This window comes from Doryrhamphus excisus, chromosome 17 (assembly GCF_030265055.1).
Source record: "Doryrhamphus excisus isolate RoL2022-K1 chromosome 17, RoL_Dexc_1.0, whole genome shotgun sequence".
Classification (NCBI taxonomy): domain Eukaryota; kingdom Metazoa; phylum Chordata; class Actinopteri; order Syngnathiformes; family Syngnathidae; genus Doryrhamphus; species Doryrhamphus excisus.
The window spans coordinates 1,968,902-1,983,758 of NC_080482.1; the positions used below are offsets into that span (position 1 = coordinate 1,968,902).

At 41.7% G+C, this 14,857-nt stretch overlaps 1 protein-coding gene across 1 annotated transcript in view; it reads right to left on the reverse strand.

Moving 5' to 3' along the window:
* Positions 1–13,198, reverse strand: part of LOC131105165 (eukaryotic translation initiation factor 3 subunit H) — a 45,409-nt gene extending 32,211 nt beyond the window's left edge. Inside the window, exons 1-2 of the mRNA XM_058053014.1 lie at positions 13,032–13,198; positions 1,815–1,971 (exon numbers count right to left, since the gene is read on the reverse strand). Coding sequence (XP_057908997.1) covers positions 1,815–1,971; positions 13,032–13,091 — 217 coding nt within the window. The 5' untranslated portion in view covers positions 13,092–13,198. The remainder of the gene's footprint in view (positions 1–1,814; positions 1,972–13,031) is intronic.
* Positions 13,199–14,857: the final 1,659 nt, after the last annotated feature.

The window sequence follows — 14,857 nt, forward strand, 5'->3', positions numbered from 1 at the left end:
TGCCGCAGCAGAAGTTGCATTAATGGCAGCAAGTATTTGATTTATTATTGGACACTGCGCTGCTCCAAAAGTATGCTGGCCACACCCCCTTGGCGTGGGGTAGTGTGCCTGGTCAACGTAATTAGAGCCCGTTATATCTAAAACTGTTGGTCTTACATAAAAATGCACACATTTTATTGCATTCAATGTTTAAAAAATGTATATGGCTCTCACAGATACACATTTTAAAATATCTGGTCTTCATGGCTCTTGTAGCCAAAAAGGTTCCCGACCCCTGATCTAAAGTCTATCTATGGCTGTGATTACAGAGATAAAATGCTGTCATGCATTAAAAAAAAAAGTAAATTTTGCTGTTAACATCTCAATTCGTGACGTGAACTTCCAGTACCAACTACAATGCCTCAGCAGCCACTCCATTGGAGCACAGTTCTGTCTTGATTGGTTGTTTACATTTAGAATCCTTTGAACGTCAGTTTGAGATAGTCATCTCAGTGCAAATGCTGTTTCTGTGATTAAAAACATGCCAGAGACTCCAAAGCTAACAACTCGACGCGCCATGACACCCATCCTAAATATGCAAACTACTCGGGAAACCTTTACATCATCTTGCTTAGTAGCCATGGAGGCGAGTCAAGGCGAGATTTCTATCCTTTCTTTGAATCTCAATTGGCTGCATCTGCTCAGTTTCTCTACTTCTGTGTTGCCTGCGGCAAATAAGGCAACAGTAACAATACTTGATGGAGGAAGGCATGAGGTCGGACGGCAAGGAAACCTTGATAACAAAAGCTATCGGGGAAAGACGTCAACAAAAACAATTATTGTCCTCACCACCCACCTGAAATAAGAACTCTGCATAGATTCATACATACGGTATTGGGCACCTAAAAACTAGATCGCTCTTGGCATGTGTACAGTTTGATTGATTGATCAATGGAGCAGGCTTTCTATGCATTTAGCAATCTTCATGAATGTAATCTTCATTAAATTCACACATCAAGGAGAGGGACCCGGCAAAAGGGGCCAGCCAGGAGACAAATTAAAGCTACTTAAGCTGAAAAAACTACCATTATATTAAGTATAGTGTATGAAAAACAATTCAAACCTACGTTTTGAATAAGTGGCAGAACGTTTAAGTAGAGGCCAGTTTTAATACATGACATGACACCTAGGATGGGGTAAAAACGCAAAACCTCATCCCCATCAGGACTAAATAATCCTCAAATCGCAGAGATGCAATCTGGAACACCCTCAACGCCTTGGCTGTGCCAAGAAATTCTGTCCATAAAAATTATGAACGGAGCCAGTGACAAAGGGCGGCCTTGGCAGTGGTTCACCACTTACTGCTGGCAATGCGAAGCGGGCTACTGCTTCCGGTTCTTCTATTCCAAGGGCTGAATAGCACGTAGAACCTGAGATATCTCAGCCACGGTGACGGACATGTTCAAGCAACGGGATCAAACTCAAAACACTGAAAATAATTTGAGGCATTACTTGGGCACTGGGCATTAAAAACCAGTAAAGAAACATTTGTGCACACCAAGATGATGAATGCCAAAGAAAGCTGATGTAGACATCCCTGTTACACCCTCTTCTCCTCCCACTCGCTGCCTTGTTACTGCGGTCTGTTTTTCTGCACTATTCAATCTGTTAACAAAATACAAAAAAAGCACTTACCTCCGTACAACAACGTTTACGTTAAAAGTAAATCTCACTCTTGTTATTGCTGATAGTTGCAGCATTAAAGTGAAGAAAGTTGCGAAGCATTCGTTTATTTCCAGTTGCACAACTATGCAATAAACCAAAACATTCCATACCTTCATCAAAGTCCGCATCATCCTCAGTGTGCTGCGGGAAGGGGAAACAGTTGGTGATTTCCAGCCGGTCATCAACCACCAGGCCCAGTAAGACACCTTGAACCACCTCACTGCCCTGGCCCTCTTCCTGGTAGTGCTTGATGATCTTCAGCACCACCTGTGTGAAGTGAAGACGCAATGTCATTAATATTGCAGTACTTCTACAGGGGGGGCAGCATGGAGGATTAGTCATTAGCATATCTGCATCACCGTGAAAAGATCCAGGTTTGAATCTCCGGTGCATGTTCTTCCTGTGTTCCAGCTTCTTCCCACATCTCAAAAACATTAGTGATGGGCTAATTGGAGACTCTAAACGGCCCATAGGTGTGAATATTAGTGCAAATGGTGTCTGTCATATGTACTTGGCCGCTCATCCCAAGTCAGCCAGGATGGAATCCAGCTCGCTCAAGTGCTGAATGTCCGCTTACTTTAAACCAATTAAGAACATTTCTTAATCATCACAAACAATGCTTTTTAGTGGAAAGTATGAAATTGTTGCAGCATTGAGTGTTACTGAAATGGCCGCAGACACGTCCATGTGTCCATGAGAAGAATACTTTCAAAGAATGCTTTCAGTGGGTGATTTCCTTCTTTGAGTAGATGCAGAATATTTTCAATGATTTTGAGTTGTCTATGGGATGTTTGTTAATGTTGAATAGCAGTTTGCTAGCAGTTCTGCAAAAAGTGTGAACAGAGTGCCATGCAGTCACTCTTTGCAGCTTGAACATAAAATACCACTGTGTTCCAACATAGTAAGCACTGAAAAAAAGAACACGGGTATGGGGAAGTCAACCCCCTAATATAAAGGGCTGGAGAAAAACTGCAAAGAAATTGCTTATTGACGGAGAAAAGAGCAAAGCTACTGGAACCGATGGTCTCAGGATGCCGGCTGATGATGTGGAAGTCGGATGTAACTAAAGGACGAGGCCCACGGCTGCAGGAGGCACGTTTATGACTAAGGCACATAGAGTAGTTATTGAGGAAGTAATAAAGAACTAACCAGGAACTAAGGAGTAGAATACTTATTGAGGAACTAATGATAAACTAATGACCAAGGCACATACATTTAGAGTAGTTACCGAGGAAGTAATAAAGAACTAACCAGGAACTAAGGAGCAGAGTAGTTAATGAGGAACTAATGAGAAGCTAATGACCAAGGCACATACATTTAGAGTAGTTACAGAGGAAGTAATAAAGAACTAACCAGGAACTAATGAGAAGCTAATGACCAAGGCACATACATTTAGAGTAGTTACCGAGGAAGTAATAAAGAACTAACCAGGAACTAATGAGAGTAGAGTAGAGTAGAGTAGAGTAGAGTAGAGTAACTAATGAGAAACTAATGACTAAGTCACACACATTTAGAGTAGTTAGTGAGGAACTAACGAGTGGTGGTTAGGTTTAGGGTTGGATAGGTTCGTTCCACATCAACTACTGCAATTATGTGTACCTGCTTTTTAGAGATTGGCGATCAGACAGATCATTTGGAATCAGTGTGGGGGGGGGGGGGGGGGGGGGTAGGTATAGAATGTGCTAGTTTTCAATGTAGAGTTGACTGAATGAAACACTATATGCTTACCAAGTAAACAGTCGTGATGCAAGGGCCATGCTAGTAACATAATCATGTCATTTAGAAAAGTGATGTTACTTAAGTAACTTGCTGCATGGGGGGGGGGGATTCGGAGCGGTACTGGAGAGGGAAGAGCTGCACACATTTAGAAGGAGACATGAATCTAATGAAACTTTGAAGAAAAATGTTACCTTCCTTCTGTGGGAGGGTATTATTTGGACATGTAGTCCGATATCCCAGATCGTTGTGCCTCATCCAGGCACGGCCTCCATGCATCATTGTATGCATTTAATTTTTAATGCCAGATAAAAATGGGCCAATAGGAAAAGCCTCCACATGATTGAAAGGCTCGTTTAACCTCTAATGCTGTGTCACCAGTTCCAGCAGCGGTAGGCTGCGGCTTATTTCAGCACACACACACACACACACACACAAGCCAGCTAGCAACAGCAAACAAGCTAAGCCAAAGAGTTAAGAATACGGTAAAGTGTCTAAATGAAAAGGTAGAGCACAGCAGGCTGAAAGCGTAGTGTGGAGGGTGTGGAGCATAAATCACAGTGATAACAGCGTGGGCAGGTCATAGAAAAAGGCATTAATAATACACACATACAGTGGAAGAGGGTGGCAGTCCCGGACCCGAGCTCACAACAACAAAAACACCCATCAAAATCATGAGCGAACCCCAGTGGTGTCACCGCCATGCTGCACATACACACCCCACTCTGTCTGGGCACATGATTTATTCCGCTAGCGTGTTGGATCTGTCACCCTACAAGTAAAAGAGCTAGGGGTGGGAGAGGAGAGATGATATGGCTTGGAGTGAGGAGAAAAACAAATCTCATTGCCTGCCTCCCATCCCGGGCTCTTTTGATGAATAAAAGGTTGCAGGCGGGTCTAAAGAAAAGGTCAGGAGGAAGGGGGACGGGTGACTTGGTGAGGACAAGGAGAAAAGACAGGTGAACTACATTAGAAGGAAGAAAGACAAGAAGAAACACTGTAGCGCCGAAACCTTTACCGAGACCTTGTCCCTCAATCACCTTCTCACCTTTAGCTCTGGTATCTTTGAAGGGTAAATCATTCGCTTTGTTCGTTTCCCGTCTCCAACTTCCCGTCTACGGTATTTTTACATTGTGTTTTATCATGAACGGGTCTGGATCTGTGTAAAACGGGTAGAGAATCGCCGCTTGATTTCCCAGGTGCCTCGGCACAGGTCTGCATTCTCTTACTGTTGATGTATCTTTAACAAGAAATCCGTTCATGCTATGTGTAAATGGAGTGGACCCTCAGAACTCCAAAGATGAAACACTGCGGGTTACTACAGTATCTAACGTTGGAAAGACTCTGATTGTGGTTGAAAAGTCAAACAACAATCCCAATGAAAAGGGGCAAAACAAGACAACGGGTGTTGGTTTCAGCGACACTACATTTTAAACAGTTATTTAGATACATTTTATAGTACTTCAGAGTTATGATGATGAAATTAATTCTACCTCTACTAGTCAGGATTGTCTAAAACGTGACTGTTGAGGTGAAACTGATAATGAATTAACTGTAATGAAGTGTGAAGCACACATGCTATGCTGGTAAAAGGAACGTGAAAAACAGAATTGTAAAAGAAAAAAAAAATTGGAAAAAACTAAACATATTCCATAGGGTCCTAAGCATGGTCCTGCAGTGGCAGAGAAAGGCAACAAGAGACAATAAGAGAGAGAAAGTGAGCATGGCTGAAGCAAATACGGCAGACGAGGAAATTGGGGGAGGTAACTCTGCAATATGGAAGTGGTTTGGTTCCAATAGAGCATATGTGCAGCAAGAAACCATAATATGCTATGCAAAGTTTCCAACGCAACAGTGACATCAAAAGGTGGAAACACAGCAAATTGGGTCTAACATCTCAAGTGCAAACAGAGTGGAGTACAAAGAGTGTGTCATGAAGCATGAGACGGAATCAGCGAGCACGTCTACGCTTACCCAGTCAAAAATAAAAAAACACACGGTTTGGTAGACACTAAATGCATTTGCTGTATTGCACGGTTTACCAAGAAATGTGCTTTACAATTTGAGTGTGTGTATTTAATGACATGGGTTAAGGTTGTTAGCTTTTTTGATAATAATTATAGTATTATTATGGTGATACATGCTAAAATTCATGTGGCCCAACATTACTATATGGGTTTTATTTCATGTCTACAGGGCTCTAATGATCTTAAAACCTTATTTAGAACGTCCTAAACAGCTTTTCTGTGCCATAACTACAAAATATTCCACTTATATAGAAGGAATTCACTTATCACGGGCAGGTCTGGAACCAATTAACCATGATAAACGAGGGATTACTGGACTGTATTGCACACAAAACTCAAACTTTGAGGGTCCACTGTACCATAAATTTGGAGAAGATAGGGTAGCTGAGTGGGTAAAGAAAGAACCACAGTATGGTTATATAAATGCAGTACAAAATTATTCTACACTATGGGAGATATGTCATGTGTCTCCAATAAACAAGATGTACAGATGGTGTTCAAATGCCATCAGGTATTCTAGCTTCCACGTTAGTGTAACTTTAAGTCCACAGTGCCGTGCATTTCCCCCATTTCACACACATCCAGATTTGTTTTTAATTGACTAACCCATTGAGCACATCCCACATCCCGTGTAGGGAGGAGAGACAAGACTGATATGTGGACAGCGTGGTATAAATCAACAAGCTTCAAATTGAATTGTGCACAATCAATTGCAGTTCAAATCCCCCAATGGCTGCCTTTAATTTGTACCATAAATCTTGTCTTCCACTCAGACAAAAGGGGTCATATTACCACCCACAACACACACTGTTCAGGTTTACAAGACTACAACAACATTAGCATTAGCAGACCTGCCAACCTAAAAAAAATGTTATGATCTTTCGATCATTAAGTGACAACTCGGGTCCTTCTGTGTGTTCTACAGTTTTGTAGGCTAAATGCAAATACAGCCAGGCTCCATAAAAAAGACTTAATTTAAAGATTATGGACAACTGATTGAACAGACACTGCAATTAAATTTAAGTGCAGTCACTACAGCAAATGGCCCTTTTGAAAGCCTGGCTGTAAAAAGTGATTTTAATGTCAACACAAACCGGGTGTAACAATATAGTCTAGAACCTTTTCTCTTCATTTCATAGCAACCGAGAGCTTTTTGCATATCGCCAGGAAGGCACCTGGAGTCCTTATATGAAGGCTGGCACGTCACATTCAAGGGGCGGAAAGATACGCCGTTGCTTTCCTTTTGGTGAATTTGTTGCAGATTTGATGGGGGCGGTGGCAGGAAAAAAAGTTTCCTACATAAAACTCCATCTGACACATTCTGTGATGTACAGACATCTGTGCTGCGCTTGTTTAAGATTGGCCAAACTTTGTGGTCTGTGAAGCTTTCCAAAGTTTTTCAATAAAATTCAATATGGACGCCTTGGGCCAAACCCACACTGTCATTGTTTTTCTTTTCAGGGCCCCCAATTGGAAATTAGCACTTTTTTTTTATCTCCCAATGTCCTCAGAAACTACAAAGTGTATATACAGAGTTTGATGTAGCAAGCAGTTTATAAAGGAACACAATATGGTGCCTGCATAGCTCCTCGGTAAAACAGTGTTTTACAATAACACCTTTCTGGGTCAGCCCCCTGAAAGGAGTACTAGAGAGGGTGCAGTCACTTGGACGGGCATGTCGCATATTTGGTTTTCACAGAAACATATCTTCCATATCTCAGGTGCAAATGTGCATGTTAAGGAATTGTACGAGCAACATTGTGTTATCAACAAGAGCTGCAACTAACAATTATTTTGAATAACCGATTAATCGGTCAATTGTTTTTATTATTAATTGGATTTTTTAAAGACAAATTTTTAATTTCCACCTCTTAGCAGGAACTAAAGTAGAGAAGTGTAAAGAATCAGCTGACAAACGTCAAACACTCACATGTGCGTCACCATCCATCCACCTTCTATGCCGCTTATCCTCACTAGGGAATGCTGGAGCCTATCCCAGCTGACTTTGGGCGAGAGGACATGTGCATCACCAACAAATAAGAAATAACAACCAAACTTTGGGTTTGGCATGGGCAGTTTCCCTGTTTTTCATCTAGCTTTGTGTATGCATGCAGTACAAGTACAAGTACAAGTACAAGTGGATAAATCCCATACTTTGCATGGAAATGTTCTTATGCACAAGGTATCAGAAAAAGGCAACATTTCCACAGCTTTTCCTTTTTTTTCAGTGAATGAAACAATCGATTACCAAAATAATTAATTGGATACTCAATTATCATCGATTCATAGATTAATTGTTGCAGCTCTACTATCAAATCTGTCTAACGGGAATAACGACTTGATTCGTGTCACGATTCACGGTTGCCAATAAGATCCGAGGACAATATTGGTTCATACAGAACGATACGATCCAAAACGACTCAGCAACTTTATCCAGCGTAACTGTGAAATAAATACCTGGCTACTAGATGATGCAATTGCAGTTTCCTAGAATGCCAACGACTTTTGGAAAGGAGTCGGGCATAAATGAATAATGCCGACATATTTAAGGATAAATTATCAATGAGTACAAAAAAATAGTTAACAATGCACTATAAAAAAACGCCATGATGAATTATTGACTTTAAATAGTGCAATCCAAAAGTGCACTTAGCACCAAAAGGTGAGGGACATTATGCAAATGACTGCGGTATGGTAACTTCAATTAGGTGGAGAAACTTTCTCACCTGTATGGCCTGATGGAGGCGGGGCCTTTTCTTTTCACTAACGCTACTGGACCACTCCAAAGTGTACTTTGTTTGTTTTTCACCACATACTTGAGCTAGCCAGCAACAATACAGATCGCAGCTCCAGCTACATCCACTGAACACGGACACAGAATAGCTTGAACAGCTACCAGCAATGTGCACACAGTGAACATTTAACAATTCATACACAAACGTGACCCACTTGGCCACAATTAATTCCGGGTTACATCCCACCATGGAGACCGGGGCATGCACAGAAGGCCGACTGCGCTCCAGTAGCACAATGTCTCAAATTGTACTCGCAAAACGCCACCGTTTAGTCGCAGTCTAGAGCCCTGGTGTAATTTGAGTACCTCAATTACAGCAAATAATCGTGGGATTTTCTGTGCCCGGAGGAATCATCACGTGCGCTTATGTCAACAAGGCACTTAAAGGAAGACGGGGGTGTTAGGTTGAAGGAGCTGAGGATGGAAGCGGCGAGGGGAAACAAAGAAGGAAAATAAAATGAAAAAGACTGAAAAATGTCAAAAGTGTTCGCTGTAGTTAATAAGAGGTAGACATTCACAAATTACAAACGTGCCAGCAAAGGTTGATGTGCCGCTGGATGCGTCTCATTTGTTTTTTCTCCCGCAAGTGTGAAGAGAGATTAAACAATCAAATATGTAATTAAAAAACAAAAGAAAAAAATAGTGTGTTTCTGTTGATGCTGGAGGCCTGTGTGTGCTCTCGTAGTGTTCTCACTTTGGAACGAGCGTCGGGGTAAAGCCACCAAAATAAGTACGAGCAGTTAACATTCTGATGCCGGCCGAACTCGGCGCTTGCAAAGCATGCTGGGGTCTCTCAAATATTGCAGAAGTCTGAGTGACCTTTTTGAGGCAGATTTTTTTTATTTTATTCAGCGTTTCCTGTACTACTATTCATTTGTGGCTGCCTGCTCGCCCCCACTCAAAGACACGCTATAATGGGACAGCCTGTGAGGAATAAGACAAGTGCTCTTCTCTATGACTATCGACTGCTGCCTCCGACCCAAAACACTCACAAGTGGCTCAGTCAAAAACAACAATAGACTAGAGAAGAAACTTCATTTGTAGTCCTATGTATGTATATACAGTAAACCTCGGATATATCGGAAATTCGCTCACAACGGACAGATAAAAAAGAACCGATTTTTCTGTAATGCATTTCCAATAAAAATTCATTGCATATATCGGATTTTTTATAACGGATTTCGCCTATTTCGGACAAAATCTCCAGTCCCGTTCCAATGCATTTCCATTAAATTTCCCTTGCATATATCGGATGGCCGCATCGTGGCGCTCCGAAGCTAGCTGACATTCTGAGACGTTTTAAAGCAGAGGACATTTTTTTATGCCGACGAAACTGGGTTATTCTGGCAAATGCTGCCAGAAAACACCCTGGGATTTATTGAATGAGATCTTAACATCACTATTGGAAATAACGTAGGCCTGACGGGCGTAACAGGGCCTAGCTTAATTAACAATTTGTTATGCTCAGAGTCCAATAAAGTTAAATTCTCGTTACCTTACGTCTCTTTTCATTGCCCAGTCCAGGTACATTGGAAACATAGTCAAGGAAGTGCCTTTTTATAACGGATAAAATCCGATTTACGCATATACCGGACATAAATTCGATATATGCGTAAAACGGACATTTTCCGGTATAGGCATATAACGGATTTCGCTTATATCGGACAAAACCAGTGGGAACAATTGAATCCGATATATCCGAGGTTTACTGTATACCTATATGTTTTGTTTATCATGGTTTTTCCTCACATTCCAGGGCTCTACATTAAAAACAAAAATTACTTGCCCATGGGGAATCCTTAAGGTGAGAACTATTTGCTCGAACTTGCCCCATGTAAAATGAAAAGATTGCCATAATGATATCATCTAATTTTTGTGGCATCACATTGTGGCATCTCAAATAAAGATTAAATCATTTCTTGTGGTTTAGACGATGAATTAGACCATGTTGGCAGGGACGCCATGATAGATGTTTTCGTAGTCAAACCATCGCTGATTGGTTGATCGCGAACAAGAACGGGCGTGGGTAAAACGTGGACTGTGGACCGCAGTCTAAATAAACGATTCTGATTGGTCCATTTCAAGATTTGCAAGGATTGGTTTACAAATTACCACCGGAATTACGCAGTCCTTGTTTTACCAACACCCAACAAGAACCGCTTTTTAAAAAAAACTCTTGGCAGTATGGCATGCCAAAGCGCACTTGCCCGACGGGAATATCACTGATTGGATTTACTTGCCCGACGGGAATATCACTGATTGGATTTACTTGCCCGACGGGAATATCACTGATTGGATTTACTTGCCCGAATTTTGTTTTGTTTTAACTTGCCCCGGGCCATCGGTACATCGTTATTGTCGAGCCCTGCATTCCCTTCTCCTGCACGTTATTCGTTCCTCCTAGAGCCCATTCCATTCCCATTACTTTTTTCCTGCTTATCTGATTCCGGGTCAGGGGGGCAGCAGTCAGAGCTAATCATGTAAATTAGATGATGTCATCCAACGACTTGTACCAACTTGTAGGACGGCCATTAGCACCCCCTAATGTTGTTATCTAAGTGTCATGTCATACAAAAGATGCGTTTTGGCACATTGTTGCGGCGGAATATTACAGTAATACATGTGTTCCACAGAAATGTTTATATGCTGTGAGGGCAATAGTGATCATATTCTAACTTCTATTGAGAGATACAAGATATTACTGCACCGTACTAGCAACACCGGTACGTACTAAAGTGATATGCTCCACAGTTCAGACCCCCGAAATCTCATTTCCAAAATGTACGGTGGCTTTATTCGGCGCTTGTTACCTGACTGGCACGGACCGCAGCTTAGAATAAAGACGTGTTTATACAGCAAGCGTTTGATGTTAACGGGTGTGCGATGGAAGCCCTCGCCGTGCAGCTTGCCGCTTTAGTGGCAACACGACTGCTGACAGGCTTCAAATGAAGGCAAAACAGTTCCTCCAACACAGCAACGGGGTTGCTGCTGACAGCGCACCCGCAGCTGCACCTCTGACAGACGGATCATGACGCAATACGCCAGCAAGTGTTGCACATCAGTGAACACGGCAAAAGACATTTCATATCACTACCTGGACCAGACACCTTTGCTTCAATGCAGAGTCTCAAATTGAGGTCGTACTGTTTTAATTTAAAAAGTTTGGTTGATAAGAATGGGAGAATGAGTAAGGGAAATCTCGTTAGAGCTCTATCGAATACACGTTGAGGTGAAATATTTAGATTTGAAATTAGGGTCCCAAGACTCCGGGGCACCTTTAATTAGCAAGATAAAAGGAAGGCGGCAGCGGGCGGGTTTAAGTCCTGTGTAGAGGCACACTGGGTAAATGAGCTGCTTTGTGTCCGTGGCACTGGGGGCTGCGGGGAGTGGGGGGTGGGTGGTGGGGGGGCAAGTGGAACAACATGAAAGTGAAGCAAGTTTGTCCTCTGCTGTTTACAAAGCGGTACTACAGAGTCAACACTCGGCATTTCCACCTTTGGCAAATATGGCGCCGTGAGAGGGAGAGCTTTGGCTCGTTGCCGTCTGTGGAAAATAACATCTTTAGAACATCCGTCTTCAAGATGGATGACAAAACAACATTCCCTCAAATGTTTCTACTGTCAGACATCAAATTTAAATTAAAAAAACAAAAAAATCATAAATTTGGCCAAAACCTTATTGCTTTATTTTTCTGCAGCTGTCCCCTGAAGTAGCTGACACCCCCATTAGAAACACACTGACAAGCAGGTCTTGCCCGCACAAGGAAGGTGGCTATCTTTAAAGTAGCTACATCACCATGGCAACTTCAGCTGAACTCACAACCTGGTCCCAGACAGGTTATGTCCAGACTCGCATCTTAAAATCAGCTATGAAAGAGCGGCTGTTTCACTGTGGAACTCATTCGGAGATGGTGTCCACCATGATTTGAGAACCCGGTGAGATGAGAGGAGACGTGGGAGCAACAGTAATTAGTGACGGGATATTAGCACGGTAGTGGCTACTTTGAGATATTTAGATTTTCAGCCAAGAGAATACACTACATTTGCTCAATTTTTCAGCAATCAGGATTGAAAGGAAATATGAAATATTAATTGGGACACATTAGAAGTTTGCATGGAAGAGTTCCAAGACGAAATGCACTGATGAACAAAAAGAACATACAGCCTCATCTCTGCTGTTTTTGTTTTTTTATTTTTAGCAACATTTTATTTTTGTACCCAGCTCCTCTACAGACACTCAACACACAGAGGACACATCCCAAAAATATTGTGATAAATGCCAAGGTACCCAAACCTAATATGCATATGCAAAAACACAGCTGTTGGTACAGTTTGTTTATTTTTTTTAATGGATTAATTGGGTAATGTGTCACAATTGAGCAATGTTGAGCATTGATAAATGAAAACACTACATTAAAATACTATATTAAAAATAACCTTAAACATAATCCGGGATACGATTTAGTAGTTCGTAGTTTTAATTGTGATGCTATGCTAATTTAATGCAGAACAGTAGAACGCATGCAGGCTTCACAAACAAGTCAATCGTCGTAACCCTAACTCGTATAACCCTAACTAATATAACAGGGTTTAATGTTTTTTTTCAAATAATATAAATAAAACTTGATCACAAAAAAATCATAATTTAAAGCAACCGGCCGCTCAGGTATTGTTAATGCTAATGCTAAAGCTAAAGCTAGTATTCACATCTGTTAGCCTCATCGCCGGTTTCTCACAAATGTAGTCTTTTAAATGCACAAAATGGGGACATAAATATCCGGTGACACTTACCAAGCCCTCAATTTGGATCTGTTTGACAGGAGAATCCAAAGTACCGCCGGTAGAAGCCATGACAGCGATAAATATTGGAGCAGTTTTGGAAGGAAACCACCAACAATCCTCCACACGCGGAAAAGGGGGACAGCTTTCTGTGACGGACAATTCCAGTATCCGGTTCGTACAGGAACATGAGTAACAAAACTAAAGTTCCGCACTTGAAAATGCAGTTTGTCACTTTCATTTTAAGCAGTTTAAATATAGGTATGCCATCAGAATGTTGGTACAACGTTATTGGAATTATCTGTTCAGTAAAATTCGATTAATTGATAATTAAGTAAGATTACCTTTTTTTTCCTTGATAAAATATTTGATAAAGTACTGCAATGCACAATCTTATGAGACAAATGAACTATGAACTTTGGATGCTTGAGGAAATTACATTAATTATATAATTCAACTGTTTTTTAAGGGGCTGAATTTCAAAAAAATGTAATTAAGAAATGATTACAAACAAAACAACAAGCTTATTCCATAACTATATTTTGTTTATTGGCTCCAACCAGTAAACCAGTGTGCTATGTGTTCAGTATTTTTGTCACGCCGGGACGCACGCTCACCTTTCCAGACAGCTAAGACCACCTTGAAACGGAGTGTCGTCAGCCTCTCCTGGGCATTGCTACACTTAGCAAAGCAAACATTTAATGGTGCGGAAAAGTGTTGTGCTTTGTTGGTAGATGAGATTGAAACGTGTGTACAAAAGTTTAGTGGCGGCCTTTCACCATACGAGGCGGCTCTCCTCCGTCAAGGTCACACATGCAATTATGTGACAAATGAAGATGTGACTACCATGCAGGATGTGAGTTGTTGCCGAGCAATAAAAAGTATCCATAATGTCTCGTGAGGAATGTCGTGGATTGCTTTGCAGCTTGCAGCAGACAACCATTCACACTCGCGTTCACACAGGAAGTGTTTTTCAATAAATGGACAAATACGAAGGCTGTCCTCAAGGTCCCATATGGACTATGTTTGACATGTTGTGATGTATTTTTTTCCCTAGTCGCCTTTATGGTTACTGCCGCCCCCTCCCCCGCTTATCCAAAAACATGTATGATAGGTTAGTGAAGACTTGTGATTAACCGTAGAAGGTGCGGCCCATGTCTCACCCTAAATCAGCCAGGAGAGTCACAGTCACACCCAGGATAAGCAGTATAGAAATTATAAAGATGGATTCAATGCTGCGGCCTGTCAGCCGTCTGATGAGAGCACCAGGCAGCTGAGGGATAACATGTACGCCCCTATGATGGACCTCTGGGCGCCGCTGAAGCCATTTGCAGAGGCACGGCAGTCCATCACTGAGGACACCTTATGGAGGTTCTTGCAGTAGGTCGTGTGAGGATGCCATAAGCCAACTCAAGCACGGTGAGATTGAGACTGACTGCAGGAAGGAGTATTGATCATTTCAGCGAATCAACTTTTGGCTAATTCATTTAAACGTCAACTTCCTGTCAGATTAGTTTCATTGCAAGCTAGGACGGCCTTAAGGGGCTGATTTGCATATGCACTTTGTGTCGTGATACGCTACTTCTATTTCCACACATCAACACTTTTCATCTTAAGTGTTATGGGATGCACAAGGGAAAGCGTCGGAAATGAGTTACAGCCCTCTGGATTGTATTTTAAATATTGTCATCACAGTGTAATATCTCTGTAGCGTCATGGGAACGGGTCCTATCAAACGACTTATCTCTGGGAACAGCCACTATCAAGGAGGCAGGCTATTAATGATCTTAGGGAAAAAATATAAGAAACACAAAGTACAATGGATGATGTAGAATTAC